Consider the following 22,594-nt stretch of genomic DNA (forward strand, 5'->3'; position numbering starts at 1 on the left):
ACAGTCTTAATTAGAGTGCTCTGGACTCTTAAGGGGGATCTGGGAGCTTTGTCCAAGCCAGACAGAAATCAGCCAGTGTGACTCTTATCTAGGAGGCAATTTTGGGAATAAAGTCTCTCAATTTGGACATTGTGTTCCAAAAACATCTACTTGCAGTAAAGTATCAAAACAAGACATTTCGAGTCTCACACACAGCTCATACCTTTTCAGAATAGTGCAGATCTGGGAGTCTTTGAGCTCCCACAGGAGTTAAATAATGATATTTATAATCATTTGTAAAGCCATTCCCTTGGAGGAGTGACAGGAATGAGCCTCACATCTCTTACAGCACAAACTTCCTAAGTGAGGAATGAAGGAAGTTCACATCTTCTCATGATTTATTCCCTGATTTCTGGTTCCAGAGTCACATTGCTGTAGTTTGCAAGCCAGGGGATCGTGACAGTAGCTCAGGCCTCCTTTTTCTGAGGACTCTGTGGGCACCTAATGAATTCACTGTGAATCTCCCACTGTCTGTTGAAGGTTTGACTCTAAATGGCAAGATCAGTCTTTGTCTCTCCTTCTTCTGAGGGAGCTTAAAGCCAAGTTCCCTGAACAGTGAGGACTAAAATAGCTGAACACAGCAAAGAAACCTTTCTCAGTGAGCTGTCTGACATCCATCCCCTCTTCTCAGGTACTCTGCAGGTCAATAATACCTCCTTGAATGCAGAAACCAGCCTGCCAGACAGCTTCATCCTTACACCCCCTCCATCCCACGTTGCCTTTTGGCTTTGAATTGCTGTGGTTCCAGTCAGTCTCTCCTTCCTCTAATAGGCAGACGTGGAGTTGTCATCTAGAAAAACAGGAGTTACAGGGAAAACCTGCATCTTTGAGCCACACAAACCCATCCAAAGCTCATCCACTTCCAGCGTTAATGAGCTGCTGTGTGACACCTCATGGGTACAACATCCTATAACATGGGGAGAAGAACCTCCTTCAGCCCAGGAAAGGCCCCTGGGAGCAGGCAGGCAGGAGGAGCTGCTCAGCCTGTGGGCCACAGCAAGGCTGCAGAGGCTGCAGTTCCACCTTGTCTCGTAATATTGTAAGATTTATTTTCAGATCTTATCAGCAATTCACTGTGGGCTGTTCTCTGCTGAGCAAAATGCATCCATCAATCTCCTGGCATGGCCACATTCCAGCCTACACCGGGGTGACAGTTCAGTTGTGCTAATGATCAGCCTCACATCCACATCCGCATTCCCCCTTGGTCTGATTCTTCTTCTCTTATGATAATTTAATTGATTGAGCACACTGGCTTCTAGTCAAGAAGCTCTTCTCAGCTTAACTCTCAGTTTAAAAAAATCACTGCTCAACATCTCTATAATTAGAGTTAGTTGCTAAACCCTGTATCCAGGTGATTACTGGTATATGAGAGGGACATATCTTGAACTGATCAAATCAGGGATTTAAGCAAAATGCCCTTGATCCATGTTTCATTTGTTCATGTCTTCGACTTTGGGTATTTTTCCCCTTTTTTGGTGTTAAATATAGCTGGGTTAGGAAGGTTCATGTAGAATCAGGACAGTTAGGGGTAATTTTTTATTCATATCCCTGTTATTGTTTGGGGAAGCTCAGTAGGGTTCATTAATATTGCATTTCCAATGAAAAGGCACTCAAAAGCCAAACAGTTCAATTATATTCTGGAGCTGCAATGCGATACAGAAATGAGCAGTGCAGTGATGCTGTCGTGGCTTAAACCAACTGCTCCTGTCCAGAGTCAACAGCACCACTCCCCCCTTCATTCCACAGGGCAGCTGTTCCTCAGTGCAGACCAAGCCAAATGCCATGATCTGAGGGCTTCATTTGGAGTTTTGTACTTGAGTCAGGTTCGCTGAGAGGCTCAGGAAACAAAAGAAATCTTTGGAGTGACAGAGTTTAACTGATCCTATGTGCTGACCCTGCTTCCATCAAGGTGTTTATTTGCAGGAAAGCTCCCACTGCAGGGATGGAACTGCAGCTGCTGGAGTGGGAGAGGATGTGCCAAGCTCCCTGTTCTGCTTTGCATTTGCTTAGTCCAGTAGAAGCATCCAGAATGTGATAATCTGCATCCAGAACTACACAGAATTATGAAAGATCTCTTCAGCCTGGAAGGGAGAAGGTTTTGGAAGAACCCACTGAAGCCTTAAAGAGAGTTATAAAAAAGAGAGAAAGTAACTTTTTTACACTGATAAATGGTGATAGGACAAGGGAGACTAAAAGGTTTTAAACTAAAAATGAGAGAGATCTAGATTGGCAGTTAGGAAGGAACTTTTCCCTGGCAGGGTGGGCAGCCCCTGGCACAGGTGCCCAGAGAAGCTGGGGCTGCCCCGTCCCTGAAGTGTCCCAGGCCAGGCTGGACAGGGCTTGGAGCACCCTGGGACAGTGGAAGGTGACCCTGCCCGTGGCAGGTGGTGGAATGGGATGATCTTCAAGCTCCCTTCCAACCCAAAGCATTTGTGATTCTCCCCTACTTCTCTGAAAGAGAGAGTGAGAACTTGTCACTGATTCCAATGAAAGTGAGATCATGCTTTATATGCAGAGGCCTCTGATTTTCCTGATGCAATGGGATCTGGATGCTCAAAATGATGATATATAAAAATTTAATGTTTTGGAAGTTTTATTATTTTTCTTTATAGGAAACACCAAAGTAAAATTTGATTTTGCTGGATTTATGGCTTGATCACTCACCCTATTAAGAGTAATGATTGCACTCTCTGACCTTGAAGGGCACCAGCTATGAAATTTGAGATGATGGCCCAAACATTTTTGCAATACAACTCTTGGCTAGTGCATGACAGGCTATTGACTGAAATACTGTCAATGCACAAATGAGATTATAACCAGAGAAGGTCTTGATTGCTTTGGTCTGTTATTCAATACCCTCTTCTCTTATAAGCAGCTTCTTAGCATTTTTTTCAGGCTAATGTAGACCTTCCCTCCCTGACAAATGACACCAGCTGATTGTATAGACAGGCTCTTTGCTGCAGCTGTTTTATCTGCAGAAGACTCATCCCTAGCAGGACCCTTGCTCTTGGTGTCTGCACTGCCCGAGTCCTGTGCTCTGCCAGAGCCTCTCTGAGCCTGCTGGCTGTTCAGTGTCCCAGGAACTCTGATCTGGCAGTGATGGAGAGAGCAGGGCAGCCTCAGGTCCTGCTGGGGCAGCGTTCCATGGCTGCACAGGGAAAGGATGGCTGGAGCACTCGGCTTTCATTTCATTTAAATGAGCAGAATTGCTTTACTTCCCCCCTAGGTATAACAATTATTAAGAATTTATATTGCTATTCATGCTGTATAATAATGAACAAAAACTGGGTTTGCACTCTTAACCTTTGCTGTTAGGTAGAAATGGAGAAGCAGCAACAGTGACTCTTGTGAGAGCAGATATATCTGCACCATCACACCCACTGCCTCCTTTTACACTTTGGGAGACAGAGAGTTTGTGCTGTATCATCTTTGGATGTCCTCACTGTGAAAAAGAACCAGTTAATGCCTTTTTTACTTTCTTCCATATGTTTCCAAAATAAATCTATTCATCACTTAAACAAACCCACCTAGCATTTCTCATGGATTCTGATTTTTCAGTTAAATATTGCTTGTATTTAAATATAAATATTGTTCAAAATGCAGCATTAATATTTTGCCTACTGACAAGCAGTTCTGTATCTTATTAAAATTTAAACAGCCATTATGTACATGAAAGTTTTTTTGTTGTAGTTTGCAAGGTGCTATAACAATAATTACCCGAGTGCATCAATCATTTTTCATTGCCCCATTTGTATCATGGGGATAAGTAGCTCCAATTAAAATCCCATTTTACATAAATAGATATGGTTTGAATCAAACCCCAGTCTGTTTCCACTTCTGAAATGCTGGCCATGGATATCTTTTTCATTATTCAAAATGTATGATGTGTACTGCTTATCTTTTTGTGCTTAAAAAGGCGTAAGTCTGCAGGCAGACATGCCTTGGTGCAGGTTTGGCAGGGAACAAATAATTGTTACTGTAATTATCTATCAATTTAACTGTTCCAAATATTTTAGCCAAAAAGCTAACTAGTATAATCACATGTTTATTCCTGACACATTATAGTTTGAGTAAGCAGAACTGAAAATGTTTAATATGAATTAACAGCTTCAGGAAAAATTATAATTTTTCTATTACTAGTGATTTCCCCTCCACCACGCAGCTTTTTCTGCTAAATGTGCTCATATTGTCAGTTATTGTGGAAAACCAAATGAGTGGAAACTTGGGGAATTATCTTCTGCTCCATTGTGATTAATTCTGCAAGGAAACCAATCAGACTTTGCCATTCACACCTCTGCCAGAGGCTGGTTCCATTCCCAGGCTGCAGCTCAGGTAAAGGAAGGTTGTGCCCTCTATTCCCTCTGGGAATGGTGGGATGTCTCTGCCTTCCCAGGCTGAGGCAGTACCATCCACCCTGGTTTTTCTTCTCCCCTCTGTACTGCTTTGGCCCAGCTTTCAGATCTCATCATTTTTCCTTCCAAACCCAGGAACATCTTGGTTCCAGAGGGTCAGTTCAAACCCACCTGTTCCTGCAAAGCTTTTATACACTTTCAAAGTTGGAATGTTCAAATTGCAAATGGATCAGAATTCTCTGTGCTACTCCAAGGGGCTTTTAATATAATTTCTGCAGAATCTGGAACTCGATGAGCAGAAAATTGCAGAAATCTCAGTGACTGCAGCAAAAGGGCTAAACAGCAGTTTAGGTCACACTGTGCCTTCTCTGTAAATTCCCTTTCTTTTCTCAGGCCAGTGCTCTGGGTCTGGAGAGCTGGGGACAGCAGTGACATTTGAGAGAGCCCAGGCTGTACCAGCTGTTGGTGGCCTGGACACTCTACAGCCTCTGGGAGCGCCATCAGAGGGGAGCTATGGAGTAAAAATAGGGAAAAAAAATGAAACAGGACTGGAAATTCAAACTGAGAAAAGGTTTGGATTAGATCTTAGGAGGAAATTGTTCCCTGGGAGGGAGGTAAGGCCCTGGCACAGGCTGCCCAGAGAGGCTGGGGCTGCCCCTGGATCCCTGGAAGTGTCCCAGGCCAGGATGGACAGGACTTGGAGCACCCTGGCATAGGGAAGGTGTCTCATGGCAGGTGTGGGACTGAGTGAACTTTAAGGTCCCTTCCAACCCAAGCCATTCTTCAATTCTGTGATTCTACAAAAGTGTGAGACTCAGGCTCAAAAATATCCTAAAGTCTTTATCCTGGATATTTAAGCATGTGCTTCAGAGACATTTTGGGGCTGTCCAAAATGAGGACAAATTAGGAACCTACACCAAACGATTTAGCTCAGTTTTACAAGGACTTTTCTAACTGCTGCCTTTTTGCCTCAAAGCAGTGTCTCCCACCTTCACGTTCCTGCTGCTCCTGCTGTGACTAAACCCCTTATTTGTGCCCTACTGTAATCACCAGATTCCTTCTCTGGAGTGCTGAAGCAGTAGATAATGCCTGTGTTTTTATTTGTCAGGTCAGGAGCACCAATTCATAGCTCAGGGATCATCAGCGCCGTGAACTGACACCAGAGTCTGTCCAGCTGCTGTTTTCTTACAGTCACACAACAGAAAATCAATGGTGTCAGGAGCACTGGGATAATTCTACTGTTACAATCAATACATGCTGATTAAACCAGTTGTGTCTGTTGGGTAAATTTGCTTCATCATAATTAGAATTATTAATTAAAAATAGGAAATCAATTGACACAAATTAAGCAAAAAAAGAAATTTGCTTTATTTCTTTGACACTCTCTCCAGAGGCCTCAATAACTGTGACAACAGGGACGTGACCGAGTGGCATTTGTCAGTTTTTTAATGCTGTCCCGAGTTTTAAAAATTGACTTATAAACCCTGCTAATGCAGCTCCCAGGAAATCAGACAGGAGATGTCTTGTGTGCAAGAAGCAGCTATTTATTTTTTTACAGTCAGTCATTATTCCCTGCCTATCCAGGAGCAAAAAGCAGGAGTCATGTGCGTGGCACTGGGGAGGGGAAGCAGCTGGGGAACAAAAGCCTTGGGGAGCAAGATGAACTCATCCCCTTCCCACGTTGTTTTCTGTTTTGAGATAACAAGGATAAACAAATTGATCATTTCTGTGCTGGTTCTAATGGGCTTCTCATTGCTGACTACTTCCTATAATGTGCTGGTGACCTTCATTATTTTCAGGGACACATTATGTGGGACACTAAGGCAGGGACAGAAGAATTCATGTACTCTTTCATTCAGCTCTTTATTTTCCTCTCTGGTTTTTGGGAGGATTTTATGTAGTTGGGTTTTTTCCTTCTTTTAGCATATCTCAGTGTTCTTTTCCTACATACTCTTTCTCCTTGTTTCCTCCTACTCTTAGTGATTTCCCTTTTTCTGTCTAATAATTTCCATGCCTTGCTTTCTTCCCCCAGTTCTGTTTGCACACATGAAAGCGGGAAAGTACAGGATTCCTTTGGGTCTTCATACTCCTGTGTTTTGCTCACCTACAGCCAAATATTTTCTCTGAGCTTTCACACCTATGAAAGATGTGAGGGCAGAAAGGACAACTGGTTTGGGTAAATGTGTGACTGGTCCCTGCTGGTGCTGGTTAATATAATGTTTTAGTAATCATTGGTGCTAAACTGGGACTGTGTTGTTCAGCCTGGAGAAGAGAGAGGGCCCCAGGAGACCTCAGAGCCCCTTCCAGGGCCTGGAGAGGGTCTGGGGACGAGGCATGGAGGAACAGGACACAGGGAATGGCTCCCACTGCCAGAGGGCAGGGATGGATGGGATCTTGGGAAGGAATTGTTCCCTGGGAGGGTGGGCAGGCTCTGGCACAGGGTGCCCAGAGAAGCTGTGGATTCCTGGGAACGTCCAAGGCCAGGTTGGATGGGACTTGGAGCACCCTGAGATAGTGGAGGTGTCCCTGCTCATGGCCTGGGGATGGGTGATCTTGAATCTCCCATCCAGCACAAAGCATTGCAGGAGTTTATGATCTCATTCATACAGCTTTTCTAGTCCTAAACCTGTTTTTTAAGGTGTTTTACAATAACAGTATTTCATTGGCGTGTATTTCCAAGACCAGTCAAAAGTAAGAGCAAATAAAAACGTCTTTAGTTTAAAAGCCAGGACAGATTGAGTGGTTTGCACAAGAATCAGGAAAAGCAGAGTTGTTAAAAGTCCCAATTCCAAAGACTTATGGCCATGTCTGAGGCAGGCTCAGCAAGCTGCCAGTTTGGACCTCCCTGGCAATGGAGAACATATGGAAGCAGGAGGATCCATCCACTATATCTGAGCACAACTGTTGAGTACCTTAAAATTAAGCTGTAAAACCTGGGCATCAATAAAAATCTTTACAGCACTTGTGTAAATAGTGTAAAATAAGGTGGATGTACTCGAGCAGTCAGAACCTGAGAGAGGAATTCTGGCAGCTACGCTTGGGGTGAGTTGTGCTCTCAATGGGAAGTCATAAAGAGCTCCCACGAGGAAAATGGTCCCATAATTGAGACTTGAGAAAACAAGGACTTGGATGGACAGCTTCAAATCTTTTTTACTCAGATTCCACCTGGCAGTATTTTGTGGGCAGCAGCTCGACGCTCTGTTGCCAGGACAAAGCTGAGGATAAATCAGGTTATAAGGCTGCACTGGGAAAACCAGTGGTGTCTTTTGCTTTCCTTTCAGTGGGCTGTGGATCAGGGTAATTAGAGTTTCAGCTTTATAAATCTTTGTCACAGCATTTGTCACATGTCACGGCTGTGGCCCTGCTCCACCACGGGTCCTGTTGCCATAAGTGAGATGTAAACAGCCATCAGTGGTTCCTCTGAAACTGCAGGGCAGGCAGGAGCAAGTGCAAGGTTATCTCTCAAGGTGTAGCCATGATGAGGCACAATTGCTGTTTTTCCAGAAGCTTTGAAAATGGAATTAGTTAGCTTATGCATGAAAGTGCTTGTTGTTTCTTGGCAGTCAAGTGCTGTTTTGATTTTTAATGAAATTCACAGTATTTGCATTATGAGGTTATAATTATTTTAAAGTCCATGGGTCTAAGAATAAGCCTGAAGTCTTTTGGCTGATCCAAGGAAAAGTAACACTAGAAATCTGTGTTCACCTCTGACACGCTTAAAAACTTGAAAAAAATCTGTTATCACCTGTGAATTGTTGATTGTTAAAAATGTACAGAAACTGATACCAAAGTTGGAAAACTTGAATCCTTTCCCAGACTGCTGCTAGAAAGTTGGCTTTAGCTCTTTCCACAGCTCCTCTTGCATTCCTAGGAAGGAGCAGGGACCAGGACATTGCTTTCAGCACTGACCATTGGTGGCCAGAGCCAGCACAGCTGGGAATTCAGAGATTTTTTATGCACTCCCTAAAGTGTTGCTGTGCTGCCTCCAGCTCCATTCAGCTGCTACCAAGGAGTCGTTCTGTGATCCACTGACCTGCTGGGTTCAGGAATCACAGAGTTGTGAGATAGACTCTGGAAGGAGCTGATTGAATTGCCATGTTTACTGCAGTTTCTCAACAACTTCCTTGCTTTGCTAGCAAATTTAAAAGGTTAAAAATGCAGATTTTTAAAATTATGTGCACCTGTGTTCTCAAGTCTCAGTGGGAAGTCACCTTCTTCAGCTTTTAAGTGCACAGACCCAATAATTTCCACCACCTTGATCCTGATCCCCCAGTTTAATTTTGTGTGCCTTTCAAGAGTTGAGGATAATTCTTGCTTGTAATGTTGCTTTCAATCTTCTTTCTCTCAGATCTGCCTAGGAATGAGTGAAATGAGTCAACAGTAGAGGTTTTTTTTAAGCCTTCTTCAAGTTTTACACCAGCTCCCTGACAGAAAATGTTAGAATTCTTTTAGTTTGACAGAAATTAAGGCTGTGCCAAAAAGAGGAGTCTGCATAGATGGGAGTTGCAGAACAATTTCCCCCTGTTTCTGGCTGTGAGGTCTCTATAAGGGCAAGTCCTTCTGGTGCAATATGAAGTTAATTCATTTACTTGTAACAATTTTAATTAACAAATACTTGAAGAAACTCCAGCAGTCTCTGTCTGTGGAGTTTTACTGCCTTTTGGATCCCTTGCCTTGCAAAAATTCCAATTGTGCAACCCTGGCAATCAGCAGGGAAACAAAACCCACCAGGTCCCAGCACAGTCAATGGAAAATTTTGCAGCAAATATTGTGTAACTTGGGTTTGGTTTGTTAGAGAGCAAGTGAGGGAGAAGATCAGCACAGGTCTGTGAGAAGTACTGTCAGGGTTAATGGGGATGGGAGCAAATGGAGAGAAACAAACCTGGAGAATCCCAGATTTCCTTAGAGAGAGAGGTGGAGCTGGGACCTGGAAAACCAGGAGGGAGAATCCCAGAAGTGTCACTCAGTGTCCCAGCCCTGGCTGAGCAGGAGGGAGGGGCTGGGTCCCTTGCCCAGGATGTTCAAGTCCTGCCCCAGCCATGTCCCACTGCAGTTTGCATCCCAGGGATGCTCTTTGTATCAACTTCCCACTTTTTAAACACTGCTATTGATAAGAAACAGAAGAAATACTTAATTAATTGATCTCTGTATACATTAAAGAGTCATTTTTTATCTGTTTAATTCAGCACAGGACTATAAATGTAGTGAAAAAATATACTACAAGGTACTTAGAGCATAAATTGACACTTTAGATCTTGGAGCTGTCCTATCTCAGTGCTATCACTTCCTTTCTGGGGAGTTTTGTAGTTTAATGTAATTTGACTGTCTCAGTTTCCCTTCTATGAAATGGTGATTAAATTCATTTCCCAGGTCATAGACAGACCCTGAGAATTAATCAGTGTTTGCATGGGACTCTGGTGATGGAGGCAATTCTGTTAAATGTGCAAAACCACATTTGCATACCTACAGACCCTACATCTTCTGATCTTATTGCACAGTTTAGAACCCAAATAGTTGCATATTGTCACTTTTTTATTACACCAGCATACTTTGAATTTTCTTTAGTAATGTACTCTGAATAATTAATCACTCAACGAATAATTATCCATTCCAAATAAAACAACTTGATTACTAAGCCTGATGAGGAAAATCCAGTCAGGAAAGAACCCTTTCAAAAACAACAACATTCTGCAGATATCCTTAATATTTAAAGAGTGAGCTATATTTAGTAATTCTTCTGAAGCAGGGGGAGAGGAACGGATGCTAATTTCCTGTGTCATCAGATTTGTGCATATGTGTCAGCAGCATTCCTAAATCACCACCCAGCACACAGTCACCATCCCACAGGCAGCAGGAACATCAGCATTTTCCTGGGTGCTTCCTCGTGTGGGCTCGTGCCTCCTTGTGCTCATTGATTATTTGATATTTGGGGGGTTTGGTGTTTGCTCTGCTCTGGGGCTCTGCAGGGAGCAGGGCACCTTTCTTAGCCAAGGAAGCAGCAAAGTTGTGGAATCAGTGTCATTTTCCAGATGGCACTCACTTAACCCACAGAGGCCAGCCCTTATCAGAGATGATTAGAGATGATGGAAAGAAATTCCCCGGCTGCAAAGGGCACTGGGGTGAGCCCGAGGTATTGCTGATGGCACTGTGCAGCATGGCCAGGGACAATTTAGGTGATGGTCTCATCAGACAGCCTCTTTCTCCCTGTGATTTTTTTAAGGTATTTCTCTGCTGCCACTAGGAGAATGCAGAGATCTGAACCTTTAAGGGAGTCTGGCATTTAAAACCTTTAATGCACAGGTGCTGTGCTCTCTTCCAGCAAAATCCCATTCACTTCCCTGCTGCCACCCAGACAGGAAGTCATGTGTGTCTGTTTTGTTTTTTCCTTGTCAAAAACCAGAGAATTAAATTAATCCAGGGGTGAAGCTGTTCCACAGTTCCTTGGGCTGCAGAATGGACACCCTGAGCCTGGGAAGTGGAGCTGCTGTGTGGATTGTCCAGGTTTCTGTGAGGCTGACCCATGGATAATGCTGCAGGCACAAGCAGGTTGTTTGTAAACAATGAGGAAAATACATGTGGAGTGATGATTTGGTGTTTCTGCCTGCCTGACACTTGATGGCTTAATGCAGGAATCCACAATGGGGAAACTGTTCCGAAGCACCGGCTTCCATATGGCTGGGATTTTGTCAAAACATTTCAGCTCACTACACCCCTAACTGATTGTGAGCATGAACAGTTTTGATCAGCCTGTTTTTCAGAATGTAAAACAGTTTAAGAATTGTCTGTTTTTAACATCATAACAAAAAAGTTTCACTTCCCAGTTTAGAGCAACTTCTGCTTTAGAAATTGGCATTAATTTACGCTTCTGTGAACAACATTGAAACATGTTGGGAAGTCAAAATAAAATATCAAGGTTTAGACATCCCATCTCAATAATTTAGGAGACAAGACTTTCTCCTCCTGCCTGGCTCTCCAGAAGGAAACCCAAGCCCCACTGGTGGGCAGAGGAAGCTGAAGGGACACAGGCAGAGGTGCCTGAATGTTCTGCCCAGCACTTGGAGCTGGTGCTTTGCTTGCTGAGGCTCCTCTGCTCTCTCAGCATTTGCATCCTAAAGAAGTGGTGCAGGAGAGCTGCAGCACTGGTGCAGTCTAAGCAGCTGCTCTAGGGACACTGGAAATTTTCTGGCATAAACTTCTCCTGATGCTGGGCTCTGTGTCCTCTGCCTTTCCCAACACACCCAGGGACACGCTGGCTTTGGCTCCTGGTATTTTACCTATGCAGTATTTGTCTGCCTCATGATTATCTCTTTATTAAAAGCACATCCCACATCTCTCTGCCTGAGTGATGTGAAAAGAGAGTGTAATATTCTAATATTTCAGTATTTTTGTGCTTTTTTTTCCACCAGTAGTTTCAGACCTGCTATTTTCTGTTGGTAAATATCAGAAAGGTTTGCAGAGACTGTGCTGAATCTCACAATGTGTTTAGATGAGTGAACGTTCCAGTTTTTCCTGGGTCACACAGGGCAAGACTTTTTTACGAAACTGTTTCTTTTTCTGTGCCTGAAAGGGACATTACTATTAATGGTTTATAAGAGAAAGGCAGCAGTGTATTTAAGATATCTTGAAGACATTAGGTAACATTAAAGAGCCATGTGAAGGTTCAAGTATGCCCAGAAGAAAAGAGAACAGCAAGTAGCTGGTGTAGATACCTGCACACAGCTTTTTGCAAGCCTTTGAACTGTTTTAGATATAAAAGACACCCCTTTTTCAAAGGCCACTGGGCTTTCTGCTGCTCTAATTCTCTCTGAATGTCTGTAAGTAACAGAATTCACACTAGAAAAGGTAAGATTTTTCCTAGATTCAGTTGCTGGGGCAGAACGTCCTTTAAGCTGATATTGTTCAGTTGAAGAGCAGGGCACAGGTGACCCAGTGAGAGGACAAGGGGGAGGGGTTTTAAACTAAAAGAGGAGAGATTTTGTTTAGATGGTAGGAAGGAATTCTGCCCTGAGAGGGTGGGCAGGCCCTGGCACAGGTGCCCAGAGAAGCTGGGGCTGCCCCTGGATCCCTGGGAGTGTCCAAAGCCAGGCTGGGCAGGGTTTGGAACACACCCTGGGATAGTGGAGGGTGTCCCTGCCCATGGCAGGGGTGGAACAAGTTCTTTAAGGTCCCTTCCCACCCAAAGCATTCGAGATTCTATGATTAGTCATTAGGAGGGAATTGTAGCAAAGAGAATAAGTGGTTTTTTTACTCTCCAACTACACTATTGGAAATAAAAGCAAATCCCACAATCCATAGTGTTTACTTTGTGTTTCAATATCAACACAATAAAATAAATTGCTTATTGACCATCTTAAAAATGACTGATGAGTCAGGGCTGCAAGTTGTGTTATGCATGAAGGATGTGCTTATCCATCCTCCTGAAGGGGAAACTTTATGGTACAATTTGCAGCTGCTGAGGTGGATCCAGCATTTCTTCCTTATCCATGTCTTGATTTTCCCCAGTGCTCAGCCAATCCTGCTCAGCAAATCCAGGTCTCAATTCTGCTCCCTCTGCTCAGCAGCTGCAAGAGAAGGGACACATCCCTGCATGGGAAGGACAGGGAGAGGGAACATCCTCTACCCCTTGCTGTAGTGACAAGAAGCTTTTCTCCTTTAAGCACTGCTTTAACTGCAAATAAAGAGATATTGCCTATCTGGCAAAACATCAGCAGGGTGACCTTCGACAAGGCTGGGTTTGTGCTCTGTGAAAAACAAGGAGCTGAGCACATCCCCAGAGCTTGGCTGGGCAGGGCTGATCCTGCTGGATCCCCTGCAGTCACACAGGCTGGAAAGGTGACACCAGGGCTTGGAGCAGGTTGCTTTCCACATGCAGGATTCCCAGGTGAAGCATGAAGTTGTCCTGGAGGAGGATGTGGCTGAAGGGCAGCCAGCCTGGGCAGCCTCCTGCAGCTCCCAGTGTCCCTGTGGCTCTGCTCCAAACTGCATCGAGGTCAGCTGGAATTACTGAACCCAGGGGGGGTTTGCTTCTGCTCCCACAACTGCCTTGGTTGTTTATTTAGATTATTTAGAGTAGGAAGGAGCCCATATGGATATTGCACGTGGCTCTTAGGCACCAGGACCGCTGCTGTGTCAGCAGCTCCAAATCTGCAGGGTCAGAGCCTCTCTGAGCAGCTCTGGTGCCACCACCCCTGAGCCCCTCCAACACTAACTTCTTGAAGGCTGCATCTCCTCCCTAACCCTGTCCTGCAGTGTTTTAGGCATATCCAGTGTATTTCTACCCCTTCTTGCAGGCAAAACTGATTTTACTTCTGTGCAGAGGAATTACCAGAAAATTTCATTACCCAGTCAATGAAAACATCTAAAGTCCATTACAGATGTTGAGAGAGAATGTTTTACCCAGTTGGAAGACTGAATTTGGAAGTAAGTTACTTGCAGATATTATTATTACAAGCCTGTCCTAGACAATAATAATGAAGTATTGATGGAAGTTTTGCCAGAGCAAAGACTGCTGGGTTTTGTACAGAGGAAAGATAGTATCTTCATTTAGTTTTATTAGACTCTTGATACTCTGCCCATGTATTTTTTAATTCACCACAGTAAAATTCTAATTAAAGAACAGACTTTGCCTCCCATTAATATGACACTAAAAAAAAAAAACCACAACATTTTAAAGAATGCAGCATCTTCTCCACAAAAATTATAATGAGAAGACAAGCTGCCAGTGTTGTATAGAATGTTGTCGCTCCCTTATGAAGCGTTTCATGATTTTAAACTCCTTGTAAGATCCAGAGTGTCAGTAGAGTTAAAGGCTCATTAAACAGAGCAGTAATTTCTACAAAAAGAAATAGGAAATATTCTCAGGTTTTTTTAATGTTCTAATTTTCACTTCTTTTGAAGCGTCTGTCAAAATAACTCTTAGTAGAAATTCTGTAAGCGCCACACTTCAATATCTGTCAGGAGTAGAAGTTGTTTCTTCCTTTTTACTGGTTCCAAAATATATTGAGTTCATTACAGGATTTGATGAGGCTGACGTCCAAATACTTGACTTTTCTTTGCCTTGGAGTGATTTTGTTTTCATTTATCCAAAAGACAAACCTCAGGTAACCGTCATAAGCATTCTACAGAATACCAGAGGAATGTTCTTTAAACAAGAATTACTTTGGAAAGCAAATGTTTCCTCAGAGGATACTAAATAAACTGCAGGGCCTCTAAAGTGCTGAGCCTGAGTTAGGTACCACATGTTAGAGAGTCAGTGACTAATGAGATCATCATCCAAGATTAAATCAGGGCCAAAATCAGCCACATGTTCTGTATCTGATTCAGAGCAGGAACTTCAGGGAGAATCAGCAAAATCTTTTTTGAAGGATGAAAATCTGTTCTCCTGTCCTTAAGAAAGGGGAAAAAAAAAAACCCTAAACACAAAATGAGGTTGATTTCTTCCTGTGAGTAATAATTTATTCATTTTGGGAAAAATCAGCTGATGTTTCCTTCCCAACTTTCCATTTCTACCTGATGAAGACTGATCCATAAACTGGGAGGATGAGGCTGATTGCAAGTCCTGCCAGCCTCAGATTAACCTCAGGGGTTTTCCTTTTGGGTGGATACACAAATGCATATTTACATATGCAAAATTCTCTGGGCAGTCTTAGAGTGGTAAACACTGAGACTGGCATTTTCTTCATTATAATTGTGTGAGCTGTGACTGAAAGTCTGGCTTTGGAGATAAAAGGAATCCAGGATTGGGAACCTTAAGGCTGCAAAGCTACAAGCTCAGAAGTCAGCAAGTGCCAGGGTACCCTGTGCTCACATAATTAAAGAAAATATCATAATTCATAGGCTCAAGTATTGAATTACTGCTATCCTTCCAACCTTTAATCTGACATTTTATTTTTGTGACGCCAGCTCCATAAGTCAAATGTCTTATTTACATGGGATGCTCCCTGTTTGCTTTGGGGAGCCAAATGAAAGCAAATGAAGAATAAGAAAAATCTCTTTAAGAGTGTCATCAGGCCGATGTTCAGGTGGTTCATCACAGGGACAGAGCAAACCCTGACACGTGGGTGATGGACTGAGAGCCCAGGGCTGGCCCCTCCCTGTGGGCCACTTACTGCACAGAGATTAAACAGCCAGTGGCCCGTGCCTGCTCCCAGGAAAAACTGTAAGAGGAGTCCTGCTAAGGCCCTCAAGTCTTTAATTTCAGATTGCTTTTCATACGGTTGGAATCTTCCAGGAAGGCAGGTAATGAGTTATCCAGGGGTGGCACTGAGTAGCTGCAAATTGCAGTTTTTATGGGTTGGTTGAGTACCGGTGAATTTTCACTGGGGACAGCTGAGCACACCCCTGGGGCTGGGAGAGTGGAAGGTGTCCCAGCTGGTGAAATGATGGAATTACATTGTCGGTCTCTAAGCATTTGGATGAACATTTTTGAAGGGCACTTTTATAAATGTGGGTTATTTTGAGAGTTATTAACGTGTGTTAGACTTTCCAAGGAGATCAGTCTTTTGGGACAGAGGTTTTTTGGGTTGGAATCAAGCAGATCAGCAGGTGATGTGTCAGTGACCTGGCTCAGGCCTTTTGCAGTGTGTTGGTGTCACTTGAGGGGCTCAGCTCTGCTCAGAGCCAACACAAAGTGCTGGGAAGTGTCATTGTAGGGGAATTCCCTCTTCATGGACCTTGTTCCAAACCTATTGCTTGGCTTCTGTTTGCAAAGGTGTTGAACTGTCCCAAAAGGAGTCATGTTTGTGCAGGGAGCAGACCCAGCTCAACACAGGGCTGTAATTCTGCTGAATAAAGTGCAGGGAATAAAAACCTAACTGATTCTTTTAAATTATCCTTCATTACGTTCAGGTATATGTTTTACCTTTTGGTGTTTCTTTGCCTGCTTTGCATTGGCTGGGTCAACCATCTGATTCCAAAACTGAATTAGACAAAAAAAACCCCACCCAGAGCTAAATCCACATTTCACCTCAATTTGTATGCATAGAATCATTTTGCAACACTACAGTTACAGGAGAACCTAGTTCTAATTTCGAAGTAAATTCTAAAATAATCTCTCTTAAACCATGTCCTCCTAGATTTAATAAGTTAATTTTATTTCCTGTTTGCATTTTTAAGGGTTAGTATCTCATTTAAACATTACAAACTGAATTTGGAAATATTCCAGAATATTGATTATTGAATATGAGCGTGTTCTGTGCTTTAGCAAATTTGTAGAAAGCTGCTTTAAAGTGTGGATTAGCTGAAGTTCCCCATCAGCCCAATATGGTCCCGAGTCCTTGGGCCAAGGAAATCAGACACTGGAATTTTCAGCTGTGCCTTGTGCAGGATGTTTGTGTACATCCCACTGGCTTTGCAGACCTGCAATACAGAGCTGGCCCTGGCTATAAAAGAGCCACAGGGAGGCTGTGCTGAGAGCAGAATAAACTCAGACCTTGAGACCACAGGTAGTGGTGCTGCTGTGATGGAAGATTCTGTTTTCATGTTAATGATGTGTGTGCAGTGCTGGAAAAGCTCTGGCACTGCACTTTTGACTCTCTCTCGTTGGGGTAAGTCACTCCATAAATGTCACCCCTTCCTTGGGAGTCCTTTTATTCATCTGTTACCTTTTCAAACTCCTGTGTTTGCTTCATTGTGCCTGACTTGTGCTGCTGCACCGGGTGCTGGGTGTCCCTGTTGACCCAGAGCACAGCAATTCCCTCCTCATCCCTACAGGGAAAAGCAGCCCTTGGGGGCACAGCAGCACTTCCCCTGTGTCCTTCAATGTGTATTTACCAGGACACAGCTGCCAACAGGATGCCATGCATAGCTCCTGCAGGAACATTTCTTCACTGCAGGAGTGGTTATGCACTGGAACAGGCTCCCCAGGGAAGTGGTGGAGTCACCATCCCTGGAAGGGCTCAGAAACAAGCAGATGAGGCACTTCATGATATGGTTTAGTAGGCATGGGGTTATTCAGTTGAAAGTTGGACTTGGTGATCTTGGAGGTCTTTTCCAACCTTAAGGATTCTAGGATTTGATGATTCTATTTGCAGAGCCTGCAGGAATTAGCCCTCACTTCAGGAAGGAATTGAGGTTTCAGTGTGGGAGTGGCAATAGGAGGAAAACCCTTGGTGCTGCTCTGAGCAGTCTCCTCTGAGGAGAGAATCCCTCTCCTGTCACAGCACCCTGTGCACACCAGTGTGGTTGTGCTTGGGCACCAGCTTCATCCCTCACAGAGCCACATTCATTTTTACTGGTGACAGCTCATCTCCAGCCACATTTCCAAAGGTGAAAAAGTGAGGAAGTTAGCACATTTGCCAGGGAATGTGGCACGTACCTGAAATATGGCAGTTCCCTTCAATGTAGCATCTCCCAGGAGAACAGGGGCCGTTTCAGCCTCATCCCTCACGGTATTGACATCCCCACATGCAGCTAAGGGGACCATTTGTACCTCCCTGACATCACCTCTCTCAGGTTGCTTTCCTTATTGATGGTCTGGTTAAAGTCTCTGTATCATTTTGACATTTTTAATGGCATCTGCATTTACAGCAGAGTGCTCGTGTGAGCTTTAATCAGCTCTCTGTTCACATGTTGTTGCTGTTATTATTTATCTCTATTACAGTAACTCACTGAGGCAATCAACAAGAGCAGGATCAGACTGTGCTAGGCTGGGGATGGGGTTTAAAATGGTCTCTCCTTGTTCATGGGAGACCTTGCTGATGATCCCAAAGTGCAGCAGGATTCCATGGGTCTGCACCTGCTCTGCTCTCTGTCCCAGAACCTGGAGTCACTGTCACACACCAGCCAGGATTTGCTACACTCATGTGTAGAGAAAAAATACCTTTTGGTTGCTGAAGTCTTTTGTTTCTTCTGTTTTATAATTCTCTACCAGGAGCCACTGGATCCCAGTCCTGTAGCCAGTTACACACTCAATTACTCTCACACCTGAGCAAGCCTGCTGAGCTCAGTGGAGTTAATTGTATGAATAAGTACTTGGATTTCAGCTTATCATCCCTGTATCTACCTTGCTAAAGGTACAGAAGTGCCCACAGTGCAGATCTCAGAGTTATCATTATATCATTATATAAATATCACCCCATGTTCCAATGAAATGACTCCACAATCATTGGAGTCATTGGAGTCACTGCAATGTGGGACTTAAAAGAAAAGGGAACAAAAAGCAACAACAACTGATAAACCTTGAGCAGCAAAGATCTTATTTTCATGTGAGGTTGCTGCAGTGTAAAAAATCAGGTGAGGATGAAATTTCATTAACCAAATTTTACACTGACATATTGCTAACGAATTTCACTCAATTCCCTTTGCTGAGATTGTGGGGTAAAATTTGCTACAGGGAGGAAGCAAACGTGACCAAATACTGCTCGTAAATAAGTGTTCAAACAGGAGGGACTTACAGAAAAGGAGCTGTGTTTGAGGAGGCACTGTACAGTTGAAACAAGATGCTTGAACTAATGATGGGAAATAGTTTTCCCTTCCTACAAATGGTTTTCTTTTTCCTTCACTTCCTTTCAAAGTGAAAAACACAAACCCAGCAGACAAATCAGATGCTTGGAGCACCCACCTGAGACATGAAAGAGCAAGGATAGAATAATATCTTGTAATGAGTGTTACTTATTCATATTAGGGGAATTAATTGCAACTGGAGCTGTATCAGCTCAGAAGAAGCCACAGTCTGCAGTTTGGGCTCTGATGTGAGGTATGGGAAGGCAGGAATCAATCCCCAGAGCACACAGGGTGCAGTTTGATCCCTGAACTCCACTTTCCTGTGCTGAGGGACATCAGCTGTTCTTGTGTGGTTCAGGTTTGTGTCCTTTGTGGAGGTGCAGAACTGCATCCCTTGATGTTCAAGTTGTGCAGAAAACAAATCAGTGTTTCTGGAATGGAAATTGCTGGGGAACTCCAGCAGCTCCAGCAGCTTTGCTCCCTGCCCCAGAAGGCTCACACAGCCTTAGCAAGTGTCTATGTGAAATAAAGATAGATCATCTCTTCCCACAGATTCTCAGTAATAATTTAAGTCTTATAAAGAGTAAGATTTTGTTTGCTTGGCTCCCAGTGGTGATAGAGAGGAGCTATCATCCCTGTTTACAGCTGGGGGGAAGTGAGGCAAAGCAATAAAGGATTTGGGATGAGGCATGAGCGGGATCGTGCACAGGGGGACACGGTGTGCTCTGCTCCCTGCAGGACATGCAACCTCTGCACCTGCATCCCCTAACACCTGCAGATCTTTTGGAGACCTTGGAATTGTCTTCTGGGGGTTTACTTCTTCTTTTAACACTTGCTCACGAAACACGAATTTGTAAACTGGTAATCAGCGGTGCAAATTAACTAAGAGCTGCCTTCTTTTTCTGCTGCATATCCTCACACTGACCAATGAGTACCCTCCTTCCCAAAATGAGGGATAATAAATAAAAATATTGCCAAAATGATTGGATAGAAGCTGTTTTCCAGTGTGGGTTTATAGCCAAGTACTGTAGAAGGAGAGGGCTATGTAATTTCTAGGACAAAAGCACCAGGCTTAAGTGAGCTTTACATTTACCTCGCTAATCCTGGAAACAGATCCAGGGCTGAGAAGCAGCCTGTGTCACCTGGGATTAGTTTCCATGTTTGCAAACAAAAGAGTTTGTGAAGACAGCCCTGTTGCTGGGTTTCCACTCTCCTCTCCTGCCTGGCAGTGGGATTTACACCACTCGCAGGAGGGTTGGTGGTGAAATTGAAACCAGCTCTGAGCACAGCCAGCTGTGCCTGGAAAGCCATCAGTAGCTGTGTCCTTCCCAGTAGCCTGTTCTGAACAGGAGGAGGATTTTCTTCATCCTTGCCACAGCTATGGTGAAAGGCTGCTAAGTGGAGGGTAGGGCTGCTGAAGAAATCCTTGTTTTCCTGCAGACTTTTTGCTGAGGAAACCTGGACCTCAGGTGCCTGCTTGAGCTCTGTTCAGTGCATGCAGCTCAAAGAGGTGTTGTACAAGTGCTGTTTCAAGAGCAAATCAGGAAAAACTGTTCCTGTAGGGCTGACTTCCCTCTCCCATCCTCCACATGTTCTTCCAAAGAGAAGGGATCAGGCAGGATTGTCACAAGGGTTTTTCCCTGTGCCTTACTGCATTCCATAGGGAACCTCCTCCATGTCAGCGGCCAGAGGGTTTGGGGTCCTTCTGTGTTGCTGTTATTAGCACAGGAATTACCTGATACATTCACTCCATACCTTCATCCCTGAGCCTGGGCAGCCTCAGGGTGTCCTGTCTCCAGTGTTATTTTATTTCCTCCCATCTACTTAGTCCAGACAACAAAGGTAAATAAATAAATAAATAATTCAGAAAACAACACCAAGGAGAAAGCTTTCTTTAGATTATCTTATATGTTATCTTATGGGAACATAACAGAGAAACAATATTTGATGACATTATTAAATCGACAGGATTTGCTTGGCAGCACCACCTGTAAGTGCACTGCAGGCAGGATGTGACCCTCTGCATCTAATTCCACTATAAATTCATTCCTTCCAGCAATCTAAGAGCACTAAGAAACAGGATATTAAAAGATTTCAGGCCTGATCCAATAAGGTGTTAAACAAGTCCTCAACTTTAGGTATAGCAGTGGTGCCATTGTGTCCTTGCACCCTAAAGCTGGCTCTGGGTGGGGATGCTGAACCTGGCTCTGGGGTTGGGATGCTGAACCTGGCTCTGGGGTGGGGATGCTGAACCTGGCTCTGGGGGGAAGATGCTGAACCTGGCTCTGGGGTGGGGATGCTGAACCTGGCTCTGGGGTGGGATGCTGAACCTGGCTCTGGGGTGGGATGCTGAAGCTGGGGCGGGGGGCAGATGCTGAAGCTGGGGCGGGGGCGGGCAGATGTTAAAGCCGGGTCAAGGGGGCAGTTTGGGAGCGAGGGTTCCTTTGGAAGGCTCTGGCCGAGGTGCACACGGGGCTGTGGGGTGAGGCAGCCCCGTGTGCCCCGTGGGTAACTCCGTGTGCGTTCGCAGGCTGTGACAGCGAGCACTGGGGGCCCCACTGCAGCAACCGCTGCCAGTGCCAGAACGAAGCGCTCTGCAACCCCATCACGGGCGCCTGCGTGTGCGCCGACGGCTTCCGCGGCTGGCGCTGCGAGGAGCTCTGCGAGCCGGGCACCTACGGCAAGGGCTGCCACTTCCAGTGCCAGTGCCACCACGGCGCCACCTGCGACCACCAGACCGGAGAGTGCCACTGCGCGCCCGGCTACACCGGCGTGTTGTAAGTGCGGCCGGAGCGCGCCGGGACTGCCTTGAACTGGCGTGGGTCAGACGCGTTTAACGCGAGGAGGAGTTGGCTGAGTTTACACCCTGTTATACACTGGCCTTTGGAGAAACCGGGGAACGGGATTTCAGAGAGAATAAAGGATAAAGGAAACCTCTGTTCTTGCTGCTGGTTATACCTGTGTCCCTGAAGGCAGCCTTCAAAGAGACCTGGACAGGGACTTTGTGTAGTGATAGAACAAAGGGTGATGGCCTTAAACAGGGATAAATGGGATATTGGAAAGGAATTGTTCCCTGTGAGGGTGGGGAGGTTCTGGCACAGGGTGCCCAGAGAAGCTGTGGCTGCCCTGGAAGTGTCCAAGGCCAGGTTGGATGAGGCTTGGAGCATTCTGGGATAGTGGAAGTTGTCCTACCTATGGCAGGGAGTTGGATCTGGTTTCAATGTCTCCTCCAACCCAAACCATGCTGGAGTTCTATGATTCCATGCTATTAAAATAAAATATAGTGCTAAAATAAGCTTAAAAATAATTTATATGTTCCAACTTGTGCAACAACTCTACCTGTTCCTAATTCCAGAATGTGAATACAATCCAAATTACAGTGGAGTTTTGATAAGCAGTTGGACTCTCTCCTCATTAGCAGTCCAGTGCAGCATCAAATGGGACTTTTCCATCCCCAATTTATTTGACTTTCAATCTAACTGAGAAAGCATTGCTGTTAACTATATCAGCTTAGTATCTAGGGGGTAAATTTTAAGCACAGAGAGCAAGGATTTAGCGGTGTGACTCCTATTAACTTTAACGAGAATCATGTAGCTAAATCCCCATCCGCCACACGGAAAGTTTACCAGTAGGATTCACAAAATCTGCATATTAATTTTAGGACAGCAAGCAATAGTTTCTTGTTTAAAATTGCCCACAGTGTAACATCAGTTCTCATTAGAGATCTTTCAGTAGCTTCAGAAGTAATTATGTTTTTCAGA

At 44.4% G+C, this 22,594-nt stretch overlaps 1 protein-coding gene across 6 annotated transcripts in view; it reads left to right on the plus strand.

The window, feature by feature from the left end:
* Positions 1-22,594, plus strand: part of MEGF11 (multiple EGF like domains 11) — a 254,494-nt gene that overhangs the window by 138,306 nt on the left and 93,594 nt on the right. For all 6 annotated transcript variants that reach the window (XM_071441164.1, XM_071441163.1, XM_071441165.1 and 3 more), the window contains one exon: positions 21,364-21,610. In XM_071441164.1, the coding sequence (XP_071297265.1) occupies positions 21,364-21,610 (247 nt within the window). The remainder of the gene's footprint in view (positions 1-21,363; positions 21,611-22,594) is intronic.

Source organism: Agelaius tricolor, unplaced genomic scaffold (assembly GCF_023055355.1).
Source record: "Agelaius tricolor isolate 1412-34295 unplaced genomic scaffold, bAgeTri1.0.p SCAF_16, whole genome shotgun sequence".
NCBI lineage: Eukaryota > Metazoa > Chordata > Aves > Passeriformes > Icteridae > Agelaius > Agelaius tricolor.